At 37.6% G+C, this 22,721-nt stretch overlaps 1 protein-coding gene across 1 annotated transcript; it reads left to right on the forward strand.

Annotated features, from left to right (window-relative positions):
* The first annotated feature begins 367 nt into the window (after positions 1 to 367).
* Positions 368 to 8,023, forward strand: LOC141719190 (secreted RxLR effector protein 161-like). Its single transcript, XM_074521595.1, has 2 exons — positions 368 to 804; positions 7,912 to 8,023. Exons 1-2 carry the CDS (start codon positions 368 to 370, stop codon positions 8,021 to 8,023), a joined length of 549 nt encoding a protein of 182 aa, XP_074377696.1.
* Positions 8,024 to 22,721: the final 14,698 nt, after the last annotated feature.

Below are 22,721 nucleotides of genomic sequence, written 5' to 3' on the forward strand. Positions count from 1 at the left end.
AAGGTTAATGAGAGCCATGTGGAATTCCTAGTACTATATGTAGATGACAGATTACTAGGGAATGACCTATATTCTCTACAGGTTGTTAAGACTTGGTTCGAAAATAGTTTCTTAATGAAGGACTTTGGCGATGCTACCTATATATTAGGGATCAAGAACTATAGAGATAGATTAAGAATATTAAATCGACCTAAGTTAGAGTGCATGCATTGACAAAGTATTGCGTTATTTTCGAATACAAGAGGGAAAAATAGGATATGTCCCAGTGTCTCATGGTATAGTGATCTCAAAAGATAACTTCCCAAATTCATTAGATCATGAGGGCCGTATGAGCAAAATTCTATATGTTTTGACAATTAGATCCATAATGTATGTGATGATATGTACTCGTCATTGTGTTTCGTATTGTTTGACCAAGAAGAGTAAATACCAGTCTAATCCAGGAGAGGGTCATTGGACAGCTGTCAAGAATATTCATAAGTACTCAAAGAGGACTAAAGACTCATTCTTGGTATATGAAGGAAATGGGAAGCTAGTGGTAAAGTGTTACACTAATGCTAGCTTCCAGACAGACATAGACGATTCAGTATCTCAGTCAGGTTTTATGTTTTTCCCAAATGGAGGTGTTGTAAGCTGGAAGAGTTCAAAGCTGGAAGCTAGGTATATTGCTGCCAGTGATGCCGCCAATGAGGTTGTTTGGATGCGGAAATTCATGATGGGACTTGGTGTTATTCCATCAATCACAGATTCAGTCGATCTATATTGCAATAACAATGAAACCATTACGCAAACTAAAGAGCCAAGGTCCCATTCCCAAGCAAAGCATATAATGAGGAGATATATCACCTTCTTCGAGAGATTAATGAAATTGGAGATATACATATATGAAAAGTGCATACTGATGATAATGTTGCAGACCCACTGACTAATGCTTTGTCGCAGCAGAAGCACGATGGTCATACTAGTTCCATGGGTATAGATACATGGGTGATTGACTCTAGTGCAAGTAGGAGACTGCTATTGTTTGTGCCTTAGAGGCAACACTATATGTTTTGTTTATAACATTTGAATTATTAATGTTTATATTCTATCCATTATTCTCTTTATAATTTATTATATCTTAATTTACTGTGATATAAATATTAGATTATTAAATATCTTTGGAATATGATATGAATTACATATCTCTAAGTACGTGACATAGAAATGAGATTATGCCAATGGTATCGATATTCATAAATATTCCTACGTGAGTATTGTTATTAAAGGACAATAATAATGCATTAAAACTAGTGTGTTTGTTGACTGATTATCATATCTCATTGATCATAGGTATAATAATAATAAAGTCGAGAACACAAGCACATGTAAATGTATATAGTGCTCGATAGACCTAATGTGAGATTTTACATGTCTGTTGTGTCATAAGTAATTTTCATAATGATAATGATGTGATGGTCTTTAGAATTTGATCAATAATTAATGTACTTTGACTAATTTTTAAAGTAATCTTCATAATCATTTTATTTATATACGATGATTAATGTACTTTGACTATATTATAAATCATAATTAGAAATATGAGTAATCTAGAAAGGATTTAACCCTCCTAGTTTTGGAGTGATATTATTGACCTCTTGTGTGATCTAGACTACGAAATGCATGGCACCGCACTCAAATATCAATTTAAAATGATAGTCTACCTATTGGCCAAGGAAACCAGGATTAAACCATGAAGAGGATGCCATATTACATGACTCGAGTTTAATCAATAATATATGGTTAAAGGGATTGTTGTTGGGAGAAATTCGTAACAACATAAATTCGGAGGTTGCTGGAATCACGGAACAAATTATGTTTGATTTGAAGTTGTTTTCACGAAGAACGTGAAGAACACGAGATGAAAATTGATGAATGTTGTAGCTGATCTTGTTTGATGATTCGTAGAATGCCAGAGGAATAGTGTTTATTCTCTCTTATTTCAAACTGTTGATTATCCGTAAACAAGAGGCATACGTACCCTTTTATAGGGGTTCAAGCTACACGTAGTTCTTGGAGGCCAAGTTAGCCAGATGGGTTTGGGTTTGGTCTGGTCCATCAAAGGCCACGTTCGTTGACCGTTGGATAGTTTGTAAAAAGCCCATATTATTCCATGGCCCAAGCCCAATTAGGCTGTAATAGGCTGTCATGGCATTAGGCGAAAATATCTCATTGGTGAGGCACGAGAACACCTAGAGGCCTCACAAGCGACCCCGTAGAGTCTAGTCATGTGATGTGGACCCAGAAATATGTAAGTAGTGCTGACCTCGAAGAGGTCCTTCCAAGCGTAATATAGTCCCACTAGATTTCCATGATATGCCCCAATAGGGTCATGTAGCCATAAAGTGTTGTAATAATATTTCTTGTGCAGTTTACATGTGATCGTGGACTCTCACTTGTCTCTTCAAGTCTCTTAAAAATATGAGGTGAGGACTCCCCTCTTGTTAATATGGGGACATGCTACCCCTCATAGTGATATGGTGGTAGATCACCCCTCCTGGTAATATGGAGTCATGCATGATATGAGGAGATGACTCCCTTCTTAGTGATATGAGGAGATGACTCCCCTCTTAGTAGTATAAGGAGAGAACTCCCCTCTTAGTAGTATGAGGATATGACTCATCTCTTAATAGTATGAGGAGAGGACTCCTCTCTTAGTATTATGAGGAGAGGACTCCTCTCTTAGTAGTATGAAGAGAGGACTCCCCTCCTGTTGAGAGGTGGACTTGATCCCTATCTTGTTGAAAGGTGGACATGACTCCCTTCCCGAATGAGATGTGGATAGGATTTCAGTCTTGTTGAGAGGTGCACATGACCCCCCTTATTGCTGGAGAGGCGGATAAGACTCACCTCCTAGTAAGAGGAGGGAATGACTCACTTTCTTGTAAGAGGAGGGCATGACTCGCCTCCTAGTAAGAGGTGGACATGCCTATCCTCCTTTATATATTCCCACGTGTCATCATGCCAAGTCTTGGTCAACAGGCGGTATATGGTCCCTATCCATATACAAATTAGGAGAGCTCTTCCATATTCTTGAGCTTGTTTATTAAGCCCAATATTATTAATAATTCTTGTAATGGGACTGTTTAGAGCCCATTTCCATATTTGGGCATAACATCTACCCCCGATTTCATGTTGTCATTATGAATGCAATATGGAATCAAGAAAGTATTATTCCTCCTTGAAGTGACGTATGAGAAAGGTCCAATTACTACGTTAAATGTGCATCTAAATAGGAAGCCTTTTTGAGTGACCGCTAGGAGCCGAAGAAATGAACCATTGTTAGGGGATCGCCGCCAAATGATTGCTCAAACTGATTACCAAAGTAGGGCAAGGACTCTAGCCTTCTTTCACCTTCTTCTAATGTTGTAGCTCAGACATTGGTAAAATTAAGGCTATTATGCGTGATTGACTTGAATTCTTGGTCTACTGATATTGTGGATAATAATGTTGTGATCATAGAGCTCAACTTTGGGTGGGATCTTTTTCACATAAGCTCCATACTGCAAAAAGATTTTATATTGATTACTTGTAACTCTAGACTAGAGAATTAGGTTTACATCGAGAACTTAAGGAGGGATCTCCGTAAGGCAACCAAAAAGTTGAATGATTTGGAGAGGTCTTGTGATTTTTAGTAGCACAATTTTGATCTCTTTTATACCGGTCTCGTACCAAAAGATATTGGCTCTAAACTTGCTTCATATACGATGGTTGGTTGGCCTCTCATCGTTGAAGATTGGCTATTAGAGAATAGAGCTTTATATCTTCACCTTCTTGTAAAATATATGTTGCAAATAGGATCCTTACAAAATTATTGTATAGCTCTTATCGACCTCACATAGGGACGATGTCCCTACCTTCATGACTCATGCAAGAAGGCACTGCATTATAAGTGTCAGCCTCGAGAGACTCGCATTGCCTCGTGCAGATCATAATTTATTTATTTTAAATTTTTCCAAGTGCTTGAAGATAACTGATTGAGTCTTCAAATAATTCTCCTTGCTGACAGATTATCTTTAACACATGCATTGAGATCGATTCATAATGTATGGACTTACGGACTGGCCCATCATCGATCGTCAACGGGTCAAGAATTCTCATATTTCAAGATTCCAAATTTGTGGCCTCGTGTCACTAAATGTTGACCTTGCCCTACAATTTTTAATATCACGCTGGAGGAGGTGTTTTGGTAGTACCACTACCCCCAATTCCTTGTTATCATTAGAGATGTGACGAGGAATCAAAGTATTGTAGTGCTCTTTTTGTGCTATTTGAGTTAACACCATATGTCCAACATTATCACGGCTCAATTTATCTCTTCATTGTTATTCCGGGAACATGAGGCGCCATCAACGCTACCGCGAGGTGATTGCCACTAATGCCTTCATGTAATTTATTTTTAAGTTCCCTCTAGTCTATCCACACACCTCAGTAGCGGTGTGTTAAGCCTCCCTTGTAGAACCTTGTCATAAATAAGATAAAAGGTCGTTTGTTATCTGATATTTCATATTTGTAAGGTCTCGTATGAGGGTTATTTTAAGCTAGAAGGGGGGTTGAATAGCTTAATTACCAATTTAAAAATTGTTGTGGATATCCCTTTTTAAAACTTTACCAAGTGGTTATGCAGTTTATATGTGCGAAAGATAAAGTGCAAGGAAATAAAATACCACAAGGTGATTTTATCCTGGTTCGCGATGGTGCAACCTCTAATAGATTCACTCACCCCTACTCCAGTCCCCGAGCTCCTCTCCCGGACTCGGGATTTTCCCTTATAATAAACTCGCTTCTTTAGTAGGCGGAGAAGCCTTTACACCCTTTACAAGTATTTATCTTGGTGCGTAACACAAGGGTCACCACCTCAAAATAAATGTATTACCTACACAACTTATCTTAGACAATAACTCCCCGCTATTTCTTCAAAGTTGTTGTAGAGCCTTTGTGTGGACTTGGCTTCCTTAGCTTTTGCCGGTCTTGGATCTTAGTGATCCGGTCTTGGGTCTTTCCTCTTCTTCACGGTGCGAAGACTACTAACTCCCCGTTAGTACGTCTAGGACTTGGGTCTTAGAAGGAGAATCACCTCACGTCACTTCACCTCACACTTTTGAAAAACGGTTGGAAAAGTTCGCCGGAAAAATTCGCCGACGGTTCGGCCGGATTTCGGCTATTGGCCGAACTTGGGCAGCCCTTCGGGAGGCCGGGAAGTGGTAGTGGATGAGCTCACTTGGTGGGATAAATCTTGGTTGGGTGAAGCTAAGCTTGGGTTTCAAAAATCTTGTATATATGTAAGTATATAGAAGAGAGAGAAGGTTTTTGAGAAGAAGTGTGTGTATAGAATTTGAAAGAGATGAAAAGAAGCACTTCTTGAAAAAATCCCAGCAATTTTGTGGCTCTTTAGCTTAAAGAAAATGGGTTGGGGTGGGGGTTTATTTATAGGAGAAGTTGGGTGGATTCAATGGTGGAGATTTGAGAAGGAATGGATGGTTGATGGAGTATATCACATGGATTGATGACATGGCAAGTAGGTTGTGTCTCTTTGCAAGTGGGAAGGAAGGACAAGCTAGTATTCATTCAAATCTCAGCTGATATATATATATATATATTAAATATATATTTTCCTTTTCTTTTAATCATTCTTTAATTACTTTAATTAAGAATTAAGCACCATTAATTATGACGACCTTAAAAACTCCTAAATAAATACCATAAAAAATATGATAATTACTTAAATAATATAAAATGATGTCCTGCAAGTTTTGGTCAACTTTAGTCAATGGTAGCTAGGTCAAACTTGGTCAACTGTGGGACCAACGTCCTCGATTTTTGTGCCCAGACAAAAATTCTCTGAATGCTACAAATTTTTTATCATAGTTAGAAAATACCATTTAAATGATCCATACCAAATTTCAAGTCATTCTAGCATGTGGAAGTATTTTATCTAAAATTGGAACTGTTCTGTCAACCTTTCTTCCGTGTAAAAATACCATTGGTCTTGAAAAAAAAGGAGATGGATCTTTTGACCAAAGTTTTGACTTGTATAAATACTTAAAATATATTTCCTACAATATGAGATATATTAGAGTGATATGAAATGTGTTTGAGTATTTTTGAATAATTTTCTCCGAGAAATGCTGATTTTACGAAATGGGAGAAAATTACTGTAAGTATACAGAAATGAGTTGTAGAACTGGATATTAATATTCCAATCATGAATATTAATAATCTTTGAAAAAACTCTTTTGATTATATGTAGAGATATATTTTGGAGCGAAGAGTTAAATATTTTTGATATAGCACGAGACTTCTAAAGAATATTTCTAATATATTCCTTATTCGAGCTTGTTGCTATATTCCTGTTGCAACACAGATCTAAGAAATATCATATCTTGATGTTTCTTCTTTGATCATATTGCCTTAGAGATATATTCCATAAACATATAGTTTTGATATTTTTCAAGAATGGAATATCTCTTTTATCTGTTTAAAAGACATGATTTTGCTAGTTTGACTTTTTGACTTTGATTTGGATAAATTTAAATTCATGTCCTAATGGAGAGGATCTACGTGTTCTTAATTTTATGTTTAATCGTACAAATACCAAAATAAATAATATATCAAACATATCCTTTCAATCTTCCCCTTTTTGGTATTTTCCAAACAAACATAAAATTATCAGTGTGTGCTTCCCCTTGGTGTTTGCATGAATTTTTGAAAAAATATTTTGCAAATAAAGCATTTATTTACTTAGAGATTAAATCTCTTTCTTGGGATCCTGCAAAATACTTTGTTAGGTGTATCATGCAATAATAGAACACGGATAGATCCTTTATATATCAAAAAGATAGCAAGTATAAAAGATTGGAAATTTAGGGGTCCAAACTTATATTTGTTGAAATGGATCATAATTTATCTTCCCCTTTTCTGGTATATGCCGAAAAGAGTGTATATATATTCATGAGGAAGAGTTTTATTTCACAGAATTGACTAGGTAAGCATGGCAATTTGATCATAAATCTAGTCAAGTGCATGCAGTTTGAGCATATAAGGATGAATTCAACATTGTATGCATGGTATTTTTAATCTGTTTTGAATGAATTGAAGGAAAACAGTTGATATAGTTTAGCAAATCAAAAATAGAAGAACTGTTTTAAGCATGCATGGTTTAATTTTAAAAGATATGATGTAATGGTTAATAGCCAATTATATCTATTAGTAGTTAATCTTTTTTTTTAAATTGATTACCAAAGTTGTAGTTAAAACAGTTTTTATAAGAAGGTGTGATTTAGCCGCCTATTTGAACTTATATTTAAAGATCAGTTAAGTTTTTAGTAAGTTCATTTCATTATGACGGATTGCATGTATTCTTTACACAACTTGTACTAAGCCAATTTTATTCTTTTTCAATCTGGAGCATATCTTGATTTATAAGAACAAAGGCCTTAGTGTTTTACTTTCTAGAGTACATAATTCTGCAATCACAAATTACAATAACTGTTACTAATACAAACTGTGCTCTTGGTACAAAGTCTAACACTAATACACACTATTTTGTCTTTTAGACATTTCTGGCCAATTTCATGTTACAAATTCTAACACTAATATAATCTATGTCTATTCTAGGTCTGAGTAACAGACTACACAGTTTGGAGGTCTAATATATTCTAAGGAAAAACCACATTTCTAAAACAACCGAAAATAATACATATAAATCCATATTACTGATACGCTAGAAATTTTACACAATCGATTACCACAAAAGGTACAGTTGGATTGGTTTGAGGCTGGAACATAATACATCAATCTAGTGTGTGTATGTGAAGTAAAATGACCAGAGGTTGAAAATATATACCTGTTTTACCTTATGGATTCTGACAGATTGCTTGGGAATTCAACTGGTGTTCCTTGTGTACTTTGTGAAGCTCTTGCTGGATTCAAAGGACTCAATTTTGCCATTCTTTTCTTCTGGAGTTCATTCAGGGACATATGAGTCTTCCTGCACGTCAATTAGGTACAAAACAAGGACTACCCTTTGGTAATCTGTTAGTCTTAATAGTGCACAGTTGGATGTCAAGGACAGATTACATATGCATTGTGTAAAGTATGTGTTCATAGTACATGCATCAAATCAATTTAAGTTTATTAACTATGAAAATCCTGCAGAATGGTTAAGAACATATAGTTTGATTTCTGATTTTTTAAATATCTCTTTCAAATATAAATCAGAAGTTACTAAATGCCACAAGATACTGGACAAGGCAGAGTATAACTAGACTGAATCTGATAAACATTATTGACCCTTATACTAGCAGTATTATCACAATTTAGAATAGAGACAGAGGACAGTGTTCACATTTTCCTGCATAAGATAGATAAAGACATATTTGCAACAAAACAAGCCATGATATATTACCAAAAGTGTTCTCAATAATCAGTGTGGTTCACTGATTATTTAGAACAAAATCCTGAACCTGTTTTAAGTCATTACAAACCAAAGAAGTGCATACACTTCTGAAATTCAAAGATCAACAAGGTTTAAATATTACATACCCCAACACAATATCCTTACAAGTACAAATACATCAGAAATTAGCAAAATAGGTATATAACAGGAAGTACCAGTACAACATCACATAGCAGACTTCATCAAATAGCAGACTCAAGCAAACTTAACCAATCACATTTCCATCAACATCACAGATATGAACCAAATCAGGCAAATTATCAATCAGTTGACCTTTAGCACCCACATTAACTTCTTCTAATTCATGAATCATAGCAGTGTTATCATGTATAGGGACTTGAAAGGAAGAGACAATGTCATGATCATTCATGCAAGGAGTTCCTAGAGTAGATGCAACCAAATGGTCTAAATATGCAATCCTGTGTTTGCAAGAGGCAGTGAGACTCTCTAGTGCTCCTACTTTTTCTTTAATCTCATTATTTTCTTCCTTAACCCTCTTAAGTTCAAGTTTTAGTTCATGAAACATGGTTTTGACAGACTCAAACTTAGACAGAAACATATCTTCCTCTCTAATGAATTGAGGAATAACTGTGGGAGTTGCCTCTTGAGGCTCACAATGCATCAGGGGCACTTGTGGCCTAATGTGTTCATTAGTGATTTGAGAATCAGCAAGATTAGAGAATGCTTCAGGCATGTTAATGTTGCAAAGTGCAAAGAAAGATGAGATTAGCATACCATAAGGCATATAATCTACAAGATGTGCATTGATCATGTTTAGAAGAATAACATAAGATATGCTGAAGTGGATTTTGTTTGTGTATAAAAGATACATGATTTTCATATCAAAGAAATCAAAGTACTTACTTTGATTTGGTTTTGGCATAACATTTTCCCTAATGATTAGAGCAATATGCTGAAAAGTGCTAGTGAAGTGTTTGAAATGAATACCACAGTTAACATCACATAAACCACCAGGAATGTCAGATTTACAAAGAGTGCCAAACATTAGTTCAAATTCAGATTTGTTAAAAACAAACAGAGAGAAGATATCCTCATAAGGCAACTCACACAGATGCAAAGGTAAATGCAGTGCCCTATTAATGCTTTTGTTATCAACACAAAAGACCTTTTTGTTGACTGATGTAGTGAAATGCAATATACCATCTACCCCTTTTATGACATTCATGTTACAATAGAACTCTCCCATGAGGTGTGTGCAATAGTGCTTACCTAAGTTATACATGAGACCATCCCACCTAGACCTTCTAATTAAGAATTCCACTTCACCCTTCACATCAACAGAAGTACCAGGTTGGACATTTTTGATAAGTTCAAGAAACTTTTTGGTGTTTGAAGGGTTTGACAGTTTTGGTGGAGGGGGCTTTGGTGTGTTCATAGTGGTGTTTGTGTTTTATTTTAGGTTAGCTTTTCTGGTGTACACTTTGGCTTGCAAGGGTTTAGGAGGTCTAGAGTTAGGGGATTTAAGGTTTTGATATTTTCTGCTTTGATAGAAAGGGATGGTATGGTTTTTATATCCCTTTCTGAATTGTCTTGGAGGGAGGTGTCTTTTGTGATAGTGTTTAGGTTGTGATGTTTGAACAGGTTTGAAGGCAGAGGTCTTATGGTGATGAAACTGATTTTTCTCCATATATCTTCAAGAAGATATGGGTTTTCAATCAGTGGTCTTGGTTTTGGGTAAAAGGGTTAGCATTTGGATTCATGTTGCAAGTCAAGTGGATTTTATGCAACTGGTGTGTGTGTGTGAATGCAGCATACAAGATATGCATGTATATATAACCATTTAACACAGATGCATAGAGAAAAGATTTTAAAAATTAAGATTTTTAGAAATTGTTTACTGTTCATGAACAGTGATACACATTTAATGCATGCATGGCTGTGTTATACAGAAATCCAAGTGGATACTAGGATGATGCATATGATGTAATGCAGCACATATACATAGATTCATAAATTATTCCAGCAAGCAATAAAGAATATATTAATTCTTTGTCTTTGTGTCTACTTTAGAAAATAGCACAGTACATTAGTACAGATTTTGGAAACTGCGTGACATAAAGTTGACATCCTAGCTTACTCTATTACACATGAACTGTACTTTTAGTGCAGAAGCATTTAAGGATGAGCTGTGTGTGAAGTGAATTTGATAGAAGAACTGAATTTTTAATGCAAATAAGGTTCGTTACATTTATTTCTCAAGAAATTATGTTATTAATGAGATGCAACCAAAGGAATGTCATGCACATTAAACACATAACAGAGCATACACAATCAGTTTTAATTTAATTCAAATAGCATTCAAGGCAATACAACACTCAGATCATTTATATTAGATATAACACTTTAAATGCAGTAAGTTAAAATAAAATGTCACCTTAATTTTCTAAGTGGCCATTAATCACAGCAGTGATCCAGATACAGGGATGTTCAAGGCTCCCCTGCCAGGTCTTACTGTGAGGGCTGGTGTGTAAGTGTATTTGTTTATATTACACAACCCAGTGCACACAATACCTTATCTGATTTCTTATAAATGCTTAAGTATAAATAAACACAGACTAGTAAACAGTGATGCACTAATAGTCCACAGATTATCATGTATAGACTAAGTACATTGTATAGTACACAGATCACAAGCAAATATTCTTATAGTTCTACAGAGATTAACAGGTACTCAGAGCACAAATATATATGTTAGGTCACACACACTGTACAGGGGGGTGAATACAGTGTATAATACAATCAAATCGAACTTTAATATATTAAGTAAACAGAAAACAAACTTTATTGAAACAATAAACTCTGTTACAGTATGGAACTGTTACCTCTCAGTGATGAACAAATATCACGAGAGCTGCTAGGGTTACAATAAATAATCTTCTCGAATATGATAACACTTATAGTGTAAACCCTATGTCTGTGTTTATATACTACACAGTTACAAGATAATCGCTAATTGATATGGAATATAATTCTGCTTCCTAAAACATATCAATCAGATATCTTTTCTTCCAAGTATTCCATTCTTCACGGAACTCCTTCTTCATGCATATCTCTTCTTATGTTTATCTTGATCTTCTTTCCTTTAATCAGCTACTGTCCTTATCTGAACGTCCTTCAGCACTTAAGTTTTGATATCTAACTTCTGATGATTATCTCCTGATAATATAAGTACTGATATCCTTAAGTCCTGACTTCCAGTATAAGTACTGATCAACAGTTAAGTACTGATTTGTCCTGTTAAGTAAGATCTGAAATCTAAACATAAATTATATTAGCCATGACATTATCAAATATATCTAACAATCTCCCCAACTTATAAATTAGCATAATATACAAGTTTAACAGATATTTAATGATGTCAAAAACATTAAGTACAAATACATGAGAATTAGACTAGATAACTACAACTTACAGTCCTTAAAGCTTTACCAATATTCAACTTCTGATAACAACTTCAGTCTGTACAAATATCAGAATTTAAGCAGTTGTAGATCTTCGAGTTGGCTTCATCATCTGATCTCTCTGATGTCAGGAGTTATTCTGAGATAGTTCTTCAACAAACATTTCTCAGCATATCTGAGTTCATCAATCATTCTCCTTTTGGCATCTTTAAGCTCTGCAGTATCTTCACCAATTTGAAAGATTGCAGCTCTGAGATCATTGATCTTTGCTTTTCTTATATCCTGATCCAGTCTGATCAAATAAGCTTTATCAGACTCAAGATTGAATTCAACAGCCCTGTACCCCAGAAAGGTAGTTATAATCTTAGCAGTGTTGGGCTTCATTTCAACTATATCACCATTGTGATCTCTGTACTTTGGAACGTATGTGCTGTCAGACTTAACAGAATAAAGCCTTTTCTGTCTCTGAATCTGTTCTTTTAAATAGTTTGCAGCAGTTCCTGTTATTCTGTCATCCACTTGAAGTAAGAAAAGTACATGCTCCAATTCTTTAAAATACTTCAATGGAATGGCATTTTGTCTTATATGATAAAACCTACCATCTGTCATGAAATACAATATGATGTATTCTTTCAAGTAGGTATGGTAAACCATCTGTACAGATTCCAGTTGATTCAATCTCTCAGGAGTTGCTCCAATACCTAGTTCACTCAAGGAAGTTGGATCATTGGTAGTGTTATGTATTCTCCTTTCATCAGTACTTCCCAATCCAGTTTTATCTTTTGCTTCCTTTCCAGTAACTACTCTTGCTTCAAAACCACTTGCAGTAGTCTTCAAAGGTTGAGTCTGTTTTGCTTTAGTGAATCCTGGTAGGAGTGTCTTTGGTCTATCTTCTTATATCAAGTTAACTTGAGCTATGTCAGAGGTTACTTGCTTCTTCTGAATATCAGAACTTACAATTTCTTGACTCTGAACAACTTGAGCCATGTCAGAGGTTGTTTTAAGAACTTTTCTTGAAGTCAGAGCAAGATTATCCTTTTCATCAGTAATTTCTTCATCCTCAGGAGGCACATAAACCTTGATAGGTTCACCAACTTTTTCTTTACCCTTGGATCTTGGATCTATCTACGGTTGTGATCTAGCCAATGTTGCTTCAGTATGTGTCCTTTCTTTGATCACAATGCCTTTGAGTTTTGGAAGTGGCTTTTTACCAGAAGCTTCAGATTTAGATGTGACTTTCTCTGATTTAAGCCTGGCTTCTTCTTTCATTAAACTCTCCAAGTCCATTCCTGGATTTTCCTGAAGAAATAACTGTCTTGACATTTTCTCATCAAGATATAAAAGTTCATCAGAACTTATCCTTTTACCAGTAGCAGAACTTATTCTTTTCCCAGTATCAGAACTTGTCCTGTGACTAGCTTGTCTTGATGTGAATCCTCTACCTTGACTATGACCTACCCATTCCAGGGTTTCCTTGATCATATTTTTCATCATCCTTTCCTGTCAGTGTCTTGTCAGTCTTGCATTTGGACTTAATTACTTTCTCCCCCTTTTTGGCATCAGCAGGTCGTAGAAGAGAGATAAGCAATTCCACTGAGGATTGGATTTCAGTCAGTTGTGATTGCTGAGAAGCTTGATTTTTCAGAATATCATCAATCTGAGCTTGTTGATGATCTTGAGTCTTCTCAATATAAGCAATCCTGTCAATAGTAGGTTGGAAGAACTTTTTCTTATCAATTTTCCAAACTTGTTCCTGTTTGATAAAGTTTTCCTGAATCTTGTGTAGCTCTGCATGAGTAGTTGAGTGAAGACCTTGTAGATGTTTAGTACTCAATGCAGTGACTCTAAGCTGGGTTTTGAAATCATCAGAATTTAACATTTCATCAGCTTTAGTCAAGTGTTCAGCAAGATGCTTTTCAGTTGGAACACATGAAACTGAGTTCCATTCCTTAGTCCACTCCTGACCTGCAGGAGTTTCACTCCAAGGTACTGGTGCTTCTCTGGTAACAAACTTCTTAACCAGTTCAGACTTTAGAATAGTCTGTTGAGGAGCATGTCCTGAAGGACCTGCTGCATCAGCATCTGTAGTTGGAGCAGCATCACCAGTATCTCCAGCATTTGCAGCATCAGAACTTAAAGAATCAGTATCTCCTGATAAGACAAAAGTGTGAGTAGCAATGGAGGTTTTAGCATCCTCTAATTGCTGATCTGGTTCTACGTTCTGATCAACAGCCAAATCCTGATGCTCACTTAAAGTCTGATCATCAGCATCATGATGCAGAGAAGGTGTTATTGATAACTCTGGAGTTTAAACAGCATCAGTAACAGGTGTTGTAGAAGGATTAGTTGATGTTGGAGCTTCTAAGAGAATTACTTCAGGCACAACCAAGTTTTGAACATCAATATCAGCACTTGTGCCTGGATCAACAGGAGACACAGATGGTGTGTTAGCCTTTTCAGAAATAGCTTCCTGAGATGGAGTTGATGGAGAAGAAGTGACTGGAGCAAATTCCTTGTCTTGTGAGATCAGAGATTCCTGATCCCCTTCCTTAGCTGCTTCCTCTTCATCATCTGAAACTGGCCTTTTTGCCCTCTGTTTCTTGTATCTCTTTGTAGATTTGGATTCCTTGGGAGTTTCAGGAACTGTCATTCTTCTAAGCCGTTTGAGAAGCCTAGATCCCCCAATTCCAGAATCCTTCTGAGAAGTCTCTTTCTCAGCTTTACATATAACAGGTTCTGAAGAAGGAACCTGTTCCTCAGTATCAGATTCATCTTTCAAGGCAATCCTCCTTCTCTTTTGAGGTGTTTGAGGAACAGTCTTTGTCCTCTTTGGCTTGGAGGATGAAGGCTTCACAGTAGGTGCTGAGGATGAGGGTTGAACAGTCTGTGAAGTGGAGAGATAGGATTTGAGATATGTCCTGAGGGTAGGTTGAGTAGAATGAGTGGTAGGTGCTGAGGATGATGGTTTTTGGGTGTTTGTTGTTGGTTAGACATCAGAGTAAGCAGATCTATAAGTATCAGGATCAGCATTTACTAGGATCTGTTTTACAGACTGAGGAATCTGTAATGGTCTAACCACTGATTTCTTAGTGTCAGCATTTACCAGGTCATTAAAGTAGCGTTTTCCAACTTTAAAAGGTGGTGTTGAGGAACTGACTAATTGAGGTTCATCAGTACAAAAAGTATAAATAAGTTGACAGAATCTAGCAAAATAGACAACATTCCTATCCTCTGTCATCCTATCCCCAATAAAACCAATTATACCAGTTGCAAAATCAAAATGAGTTTGATTGATAATAGCATACCCGATATGCTGACTCAGAATTGGGATAGCATCAAAATTCGAACATTTGTTCCCAAAAGCTTTGGTGATGCAGTCGAAGAAGAAGCTCCATTCTCTTCTGATATGAGCCCGTTTCAACTGCCCAAGTTTTGCCAAACTCTGTTCATACCCCAAATTTGCCATTAACTCCTGAAGAGCTGATTCTTCTGGAATTGAAAAAGTACAACCTTCTGGAAGATGTAGAGCCTTGCGTATTGTACCAGGAGTAACTGCATAAGAAGAATCACCCACTTCAAAAACAATACTAGGAGTGCCATGTTTACCACCATCATCAAAGTGCCCAGTCCGCCAAAACGTCAGAACTTGTTGGCTCGAAAAGACTGAAGGCTGGGTTAATGCATACCCAATCTCACTGTGTGCAAGAAGATCTTGCACAAAATGCAATTCAGATGGAGCTTCAGCATGATCAAGAATTGCAGCATAGTTGTTTGGAACAAACTTAGCTCCATCAATGATTAAATCCTTAGGTGCCATGTGAAAAATTGAGATTCAAAAGTGCCTGTTAGGTGTTTGATAAGATGTCTGTATGAAAAACCAACGTGAGAGGAAAAGAGAAAGAGAGTAAAAGCAAGTAGAGAGAAAAAGTATGAAGGAAATAAAAGATTAAAGAAATCCTCTCTCTGTCGTACTTATACTCTGAAAAAAAATGTTACCGTTGGACACCTGTCAGACATGCAGTAATAACGGATAGTTACTGGGCGCGAGAAAACAGTAGTCATTACTTGCCCACTTGCCTGTTTTCAAGGAAAAACCGTTCCACTTACCCAGATATTCCATTAATCAAGGTGAAACAGTTTTAATTCAAAATTGAAACCGTTCCCACTGATGTAATTAATTTTCACTGCAACATTAATATTCTGAAAAGAAATCAAGTGAAAGTGACCAAGATAAATTATATGAGTAAGTACTGATAAAGGAAAATCAGAACTTAAATTAAAACAGAATTTATATGGTCATCAGAATATGAATAATTATCAGGATTTATCAATGCATTACAAAATAACTTAGAGACCAAATTTTGAAACAAAAACAAATTTCATTAATATATCAAGAGAATACATTCATGAAATGGAAATTACATCAGTACTTATACAAGATTTCCCTAAGCTACTAAACCTAACATCAACAGCCTTAGTCCTAGCTCAAGAAGCAGGGCAAGGCTGATGATGAAGGAAAACAGGAAGAAGACGAGATTAAATCATTTCTTCTTCCTACTCTCGACAAACAGAATGGCGAGTCGGATGATACGCTCTTGCTGGCGGAGAGCTTCCAGCCTTTCCTCCTCCAATCGCTCCAGATGGCGATGGTAGTCCATATAGAAGAATAGGAGGTGTGTAATATCCCATATTTTCAGATATTATTTTTATAATTATTTAGAATTGTTTATGTGATTTTATGTGAATTTTGGTGAATTATCAGATATTGGAATTGGTGTTTGGGTGTTTATATGTGATATTATTTGAGTATTTTAATTTTTATGTGCTCAGAATAAAATATAGATAATTGTGATAATTTTCTGGTAATTTTTGGACTGTTAGATGATTTTATATTGATTTATGAATTATTAATTATTTTCTGAATAATTACCAAAATTATTTTATAAAGCCGGGAATCGTCTGACTTCAACTGTTTTTGCATTTTTATAACCCGAAACTCTTCCGAAAACTCCTTCCTAACCTAATCTGGTAATCAATATTTTCGATACGATAGTTATTTCGGTAATCAATAAAACCTGTATTCTCGAGAGACGGGATATTTTTACGTTATTTTCGTATATAGTGTTTTATAAAAAGCTCGGTTTTGATAATTATCCAATTCTGGTATTGAATTGTATCGTTTTTATAGTTACTTAGCGGCTAAGTAACTAATTTAACGATCCAAAATGATCCAGAACGATCCAATATTCCATAAATATAAATAGCCTATTTCTTATTTCGTTTATTTCGTTTATTCATTTGCAACCAGTTAAAACACTGTAAATACAGAGAAAAACCCGAGAAACCGATACGTTTCCGAGAATCAAACACACGAACGAAGGCGTTATCGAACTCCGATTCGGACGTGCAGCATATCAAAACGAAGCTCTCGAAATCTTCTTTCTGAATCAATCATCAGTTTCTTTCCAAAAATCATGGTAATTTTCTTATTTAATTATTTATATTCGAATTATTTGATAATTAAATTATGAAAATTTGTTCTTGATGTTGTTGATGTGATTTGATGCTTCCATGTTGTAGAGCATGTTTTTCTGGTCGATTTGGTATATTATACTTCAAAAATAGAGTTCAATATCATATAGAAATTAAGGTTTGATTTTCTGAAAATTTCTTGAATATGTGTTCTTGGTGTTCTTGGGGAATTCTGAAAATCAAAGTTAATTTTGAAGGTGTTATTGAACACCAAATCACAAGTATGAATAACCAAAATGAATCACAGACCATTCTCTATCATTTTATATCATCAAATCGTTCCAACAGTTGTTAAATTTTAAAATCGATTTTTAGGGTAATATTCGAATTTTTGGGGGTTTATGATTTAGTGGTTTTTGATTATTTGTGATAATATGGATCAATTGTAGATGTTCAGGGGTTTAATTTGAGATATAAATCATCGATTTTGATATAGTATTGAATGAAATCAGACTTGGCCGAAAAAGCTCGGTTTATCGCCGGCTTTAATGGCTATTTTGGCCGGAGTTTGGGTTCTGCAGCCTCGTTCTTGACGTTGATGATGTTACTGTGTTGTTGGGTTGTTGCTAAATGTAGGTGTGCGAAGAACGAAATCCAACGGCGTTGATTAGAGCCCCGTCGGTGGTTCGATGGAACCTGACCGGAAAATCTGCCGCCGCCGGAATCTGCAGATTTTTCCGGCGGTTCTTGGTGTTCTTATTCGACCCGACTCTTGACCCGTTTCAGTTTATAAAAGACCCGACTTTGATCCTTGATAGGGATAAATAAATTATGATTATATAATTAAATACTGCATTAATTGTACAAGCTGTGGGCTGCTAGGCCCAATAAAAAGATATATGAAACTCAGACCAGAAAGGTTAAGCCTGATGGACCAGATCAGGCCTGATGGAATAAAAAAGGCCCAAAAGCCCTAATTATTAATTAATTTCGTAATTAATTAATAAGGGAAAAATCAGCTATTGAGAAGAGTCCCGATAAGGATATAAATCCTTATAGATTAGCCTCAAGGGGACCTAAAAGGATAAGGAATCAGCTTCCTACTTCCTAGGACTCCTAAGTCTATCCTAATTCAGAGGCTTGTCCACCAAGTCTCCTATACCAAGTCCAATTCAAGGACTCCCACATCTATATAAGGGGCCTCACCCCACAAATCAGAACTACGTTTTTTGGCTTGATTCTCTAATTCACAGAGATACGTAGGCATCTCGTAAAGGCAGAATTAAGCTACGAAGTACGAGAGCAGCCATTAAAGGCCTTGAGCTCCCGAATCTTAGTATTAAATACAGCAAGTAGTAACCTTAGCTTTTTATCCATAACATTTGGCGCCGTCTGTGGGAAAAACAACAACCATGGCGAGAACACGGAGAACAATTGGAGCTCTAGAGGAAGGAACACCATCAGAGACAACCCAGGTGATTTCATCAACCGTGGAGGTTCCTCCCCATTCAACTTATGCATCTACTCAGGGGGAAGCCCAGACAGGGGCAACTCAACCTCAGCCACAAGGGACAACTCCCCCGACTATTCAAGGTACGAATCCTCAAGTTCAACAAGTACATATACCTGTGAATTCTCGACCCGTCGGGTATGAATATTCAACTGTTGTTACTACTAACCCCCCTTATGGGATGCCCCTTCACCCTGAGGTTGGAGGAAGCGGATATGCTGGGCGAAGTGAAGCACGAGGGCGGTCGCCCCCCTATATACGAGGTTTGGATCCTATCCCTGAGGATCGGGAATTTTCTGGTCCATACACTGAGAGAGACTTCGAATCTTCGGATGATGAAGTGGCCCCGAGAAGGAGGCGTCCTGGAAAAGAGCCAATGGCCGATGGAAGGCAACGCCCCCAAAGCACCGCAGGGGCGAATCCCCAAGAAGTGCAGGAAAAGATCAGGGCTCATGAGGCTGAAATCCAAAGGCTGAGGCGTGACTTGGAGGCTCACCAAGCCACCAGAACCCACATACCTCCTAGGGGGAGAAATCCTCCTCCTATCATAGACCTGGATGGTCCGGTAAGAAGAAGGGCTGCTGTCCCAAGAACTGATCCAAGCAATCTCCTTCCCCTTGGAGATCCTGATGATCCAGCTCCACCCTTCACAGAAGAGATAATGAATGCCCATATCTCAAGGAAATTCAAGATGCCCACTATCAAAGCCTATGATGGCACGGGAGACCCCGCTAATCATGTTAGGACATTCTCTAATGCACTGCTGCTGCAACCCGTGAACGATGCTATAAAATGTCGGGCCTTTCCTCAAACCCTGTCGGGTATGGCTCAAAGATGGTACAGTCGCCTACCCCCAAATTCTATTGGATCATTCAGAGAATTAAGTCAGGCTTTTATTAAGCAATTCATCAGTGGAAGAGTCCATGAGAAAAGTTCAGCATCTCTTATGAGTCTTGTGCAGGGAGCTAAGGAATCCTTAAGAGATTACCTGAATCGTTTTACAAAGGAGGCTTTAAAAGTCCCAGACCTTAATGATAAGGTAGCCATGATAGCACTGCAACAAGGAACTAGGGATGAGTTTTTCAAGATGTCTTTGGCCAAACGACCCCCTGAGAGCATGTTGCAGCTCCAAGAGAGGGCAGGGAAGTATATCAAGGTTGAAGAAAGTATGAGGAAGACCGTAGTAAGTAATGAGCCCACTGGAGGCAAGAAACGAAAAACTGATTTGGAGTATATCGCTAAGGATAAATATCCTAGAACTGAACAAAACCCTGATTCAACCCCCAAGAAGGGAGGACCTGGGCAAAAGTTCACTGAATACGCTAAGCTGAATGCTCCCAGAAGTCAGATTTTGATGGAGATTGAGAAAGACAGAGATATTCGCTGGCCTAAGCCCTTGAAGGCTGATCCCGCCAAGCTAGATAAGGGCAAGTATTGCAGGTTTCACAAAGATGTTGGCCATGACACCGATGAGTGTAGACAGTTGAAAGATGAAATTGAGTTTTTGATTCGAAAAGGAAGATTGAACAAGTATACTGGAGATGGAGGAGACAGAAATAATAATGGAAGGAAGAACTTTGAAGATCGTAGGAGGGACCAAGATGATCAGGGGCGGAATCCCCAACCTAGAGGACCAGTTATAAACACCATTTATGGAGGGCCGAGACCTCGAGGGCCTGTGATAAACACGATCTTTGGAGGTCTAACTGCTGCTGGATTGTCCAAAAATTCCAGAAAGGCATATACTAGAGAGGTTATGCATATTGTTGGAGAAGCCCCGAAGAGGGCCAGGACAGAAGTAACATTGGCTTTTGATGATTCCGACCTAGAGGGTGTGAAGTTTCCCCATGACGACCCGCTGGTCATAACGCCGATAATAGGAAATAGCCCGGTTAAGAGGGTCCTTGTGGATAATGGTGCTTCTGTGGATATCTTGCTCCACGACACCTTTCTAAGGATGGGGTATAACGACTCCCAGTTAACACCAACCGACATGCCGATATATGGATTTGCTGGAGTAGAATGTCCTGTGGAAGGGATAATCAAGTTGCCAACCACCATAGGTACGGAGCCAAGGCAAGCAACGCAGATGCTGGATTTCGTAGTGGTAAAGGCTAGTTCAACTTATAATGCTATCATGGGGAGAACAGGGATACATGCCTTCAAGGCAGTCCCCTCTTCCTACCATTCAGTCATGAAGTTTCCCACCCGAAACGGGATTGGAGAAGAGAGAGGGGATCAAAAAATGGCTAGAAGCTGTTATGTGGCCTCTTTGAGGGCAGATGGAGTCGGGGGGCAGGTTCTTCCTATTGAAGATATGGATGTTCGAGAAAATGATGAGAATAGAGGAAGGCCAGCAGAAGAATTGGTTTCGGTTCCTTTAGATCCCAAGAATCCTGAGAGGATGACTTTCATTGGAGCCACATTAGAGGAGCCCCTTAGAGGGAAGTTAGTGAAATTTTTGCAAGAAAATAGTGATGTGTTTGCATGGTCAGCAGCTGATATGCCAGGCATAGACCCGGAGTTAATTACTCACAAGTTAAACGTGGATCCAAGCCGGAAGACAGTGAAACAAAAGAAAAGAAATTTTGCCCCGGAAAGACAAGAGGCTATAAAGCAGGAAGTGGAAAAGCTCTTAGAGGCTGGTTTCATTGAGGAGATTCAATTTCCGGAGTGGTTAGCAAACCCTGTAATGGTGAAGAAGGCTAATGGAAAGTGGAGGATGTGTATAGACTTCACCGATCTGAATGATGCATGCCCCAAAGACTGTTTTCCGCTGCCTAGAATTGATACTTTGATTGATGCCACCGCTGGACATGAAATGCTGAGTTTCATGGATGGGTTTAGCGGATACAACCAGATCAAAATGCATAAGGATAACATTCCAAAGGTATCATTTATCACTGACTTTGGTGTTTATTGTTATCTTGTTATGGCGTTTGGTCTCAAGAATGCAGGAGCCACCTATCAAAGGTTGGTGAATAAAATTTTTAAGGATCTTATTAGGAAGACTATGGAAGTCTATGTTGATGACATGCTAGTCAAGAGTCTAGTAAAGACTGATCATATAACCCATTTGAGGGAAGCTTTTGAGGTCCTGAGGTACCACAAGATGATGTTGAATCCTACGAAGTGTGCTTTCGGAGTAGGATCTGGAAAATTCTTGGGATTGATGGTCTCAAAGAGGGGAATTGAGGCTAACCCCGATAAAATAAAGGCAATCCTGGACATGGAACCCCCAAAAACTGTCAAGGATGTTCAGAAACTCACAGGAAGGGTTGCTGCGCTAGGACGATTCATCTCCAAGTCAGGAGACAAGTGCTTGTCATTCTTCAAGTCATTAAAGAACATTAAAGACTTTGTATGGAGTGAGGAAAATCAGAAGGCATTTGAAGAGTTAAAGAAGTATATGGGCCAGGCCCCGTTGTTGGCCAAGCCAGTTCTGGGTGAAGTTTTATTCTTGTACTTGGCTGTTTCAGAAAGCGCCTTGAGCGCGGTGTTGGTTAAGGAGGAACTGAAAGTCCAGAAACCCGTATACTATGTCAGCAAAATTTTGCATGGTGCTGAGTTGAATTATTCAGCCATTGAGAAATTCGCTTTAGCCTTGGTAATGGCTTCAAGAAAGCTGCATCCTTATTTTCAAGCTCACCAAATTGAAGTGCTAACAAATCAGCCACTGAGAAATATCATTCACAGTCCCAAGGCAAGTGGGAGACTGATTAAGTGGGCAATAGAGTTGGGAGAGTTCGATCTCAAGTATAAGCCACGTATGGCCATAAAAGCCCAGGCACTAGCTGACTTCGTGGTGGAATGTACCATA

The sequence above is a fragment of the Apium graveolens genome, chromosome 1 (assembly GCF_009905375.1).
Source record: "Apium graveolens cultivar Ventura chromosome 1, ASM990537v1, whole genome shotgun sequence".
Lineage (NCBI taxonomy): Eukaryota > Viridiplantae > Streptophyta > Magnoliopsida > Apiales > Apiaceae > Apium > Apium graveolens.